This window comes from Montipora capricornis, chromosome 1 (assembly GCF_036669925.1).
Source record: "Montipora capricornis isolate CH-2021 chromosome 1, ASM3666992v2, whole genome shotgun sequence".
Lineage (NCBI taxonomy): Eukaryota > Metazoa > Cnidaria > Anthozoa > Scleractinia > Acroporidae > Montipora > Montipora capricornis.
In genome coordinates, this window is record NC_090883.1 from 54,103,961 (window position 1) to 54,105,640 (window position 1,680).

General features: G+C 41.1%; 1 protein-coding gene across 1 annotated transcript in view; it reads left to right on the forward strand.

Annotated features, from left to right (window-relative positions):
• The first annotated feature begins 1,017 nt into the window (after positions 1-1,017).
• Positions 1,018-1,680, forward strand: part of LOC138016546 (uncharacterized) — a 2,066-nt gene continuing 1,403 nt past the window's right edge. The window contains exon 1 of the mRNA XM_068863717.1: positions 1,018-1,505. Within this exon, the coding sequence (XP_068719818.1) occupies positions 1,018-1,505 (488 nt within the window). The remainder of the gene's footprint in view (positions 1,506-1,680) is intronic.

Consider the following 1,680-nt stretch of genomic DNA (forward strand, 5'->3'; position numbering starts at 1 on the left):
TTTTAGTCGATCTTTAAGCAAAATTTACCCTTATGGAGCTCAAAATGGAACGTCATTTGGATAAACAAGACGGGCGGTGAAAAATCAATATCTGGAATCTTAAAAGAGACGAGTAATGGACTTCGACAATAATAGACCATTTTACAATTGTGTGCTTAGTTACCAAGCCTATGAATGAAAGTCAGGCTAGAGTTGACCTTGTTTTAATAGAAACCTCATTGCTTTTCTTACGTAAATTCCTACTAATTAGCATGAGAATAGCCTCAGAAAAGCAGGGAGGTCTGAATCATAACAAGGTCAACGCCAGCCTCACTTTCATTTTAAGTACAGGTGACTAAGCACATAACTGTAAAATGGTCAATTGCATTTTTCGCGTTAAAGAAAATAGAAACATGCAGAAAGTCAAAGTGTAAAAAAGAGGGCATTAAAAACAATAAAAATATGCAGGGACTATTCAAAAACCTTAGCACGAATTGAATCAGACTGTACACTGAGACTTGGTCTCAGTTCATTAATAAAAAACATTTCATAAACGAGGCAGTCAAACTTGTTTGTGCATTTCTTGAACACACTAAGACTCTTGCTAAGGAACTTTGGGGCTAAAAGGTGTTCGTCGCGGAAATGCTTGCCAATAGATGAGGACGAGCCTTTATGCTCAGCAACACGTTGATGCAGGTGCCGGCGTGTGAAACCAACATAACCTGAATCGCACAGGTCACATTCAAAATTGTAAACAAGGCACTGTTGGTTCACCACTGGTGGCTTAAATTCCCGCAGTTTAAGATCTCGTTCAATCTTGTGACTCACAAAAACAGGCTAAACGGTGATGTGAATTTTCTGGCTCAGGTCTTTAAGTAGGCTCGATTTCCAGCCGTTTTGTGAGCCCACGTTCCTCGCCCCACACCACGGCTGGATCACTGGTCTACACATTGTATTTTTTGACCAATCACAGCCAAGCCTGCTCAAATCGAGCAGGCTTCCCTATGATTGGTCAATTCTGTCACTCGTCTATCCAACATGGCGGATATTAGTGCCCCTGAGTTTTCTTCTTCTGTAAAGTGTGTGTTAGAGCGATTTCATATCGAGAAATTTAGAGAAACACAACTGGAAGCCATTATTAATTTGTTTCAAGGGAAAGATGTTCTAGTGTTACAGCCTACGGGCTCAGGGAAATCCTTGATTTTTCAGTCTTTTCCGCTCATCGTCGATGAGCTGCGGAAGCCAGTCCATTCTAGTTGTGATTTGGTCATATCTCCGTTAAACTCACTCATGCAGGACCAAGTCAGGTTCCTCACCTCAATCGGTATAAAAGCAGCATTTATTGGCGAGGAGCAGAATGACGAAGATATCAAAAAACGAGTTCAGGCCGGTTTATTTCAGGTCGTGTTTGGGTCTCCGGAGTCGTTTTTGGGAAGTAGCCGACGGCGAGCAATGTTGACAAGTGCTACTTATAGCGAAAGGCTTTGTCTGATTGCAATTGATGAAGCCCACTGTATCCAACACTGGTAAGCCATTATTTGTTATGAAATATTTGTCGTAGCTGATTCCAACGTCCGCTTTGAAAATTAATCTCCAATTCAGAAAACACTGGATATTAAATGTGGGTTTCATCAAGGGCAAGTTCTGATTGCCTGCCACAATGTTACACATTTACAAGTAATTGTTTTGTCACGTTTGCTG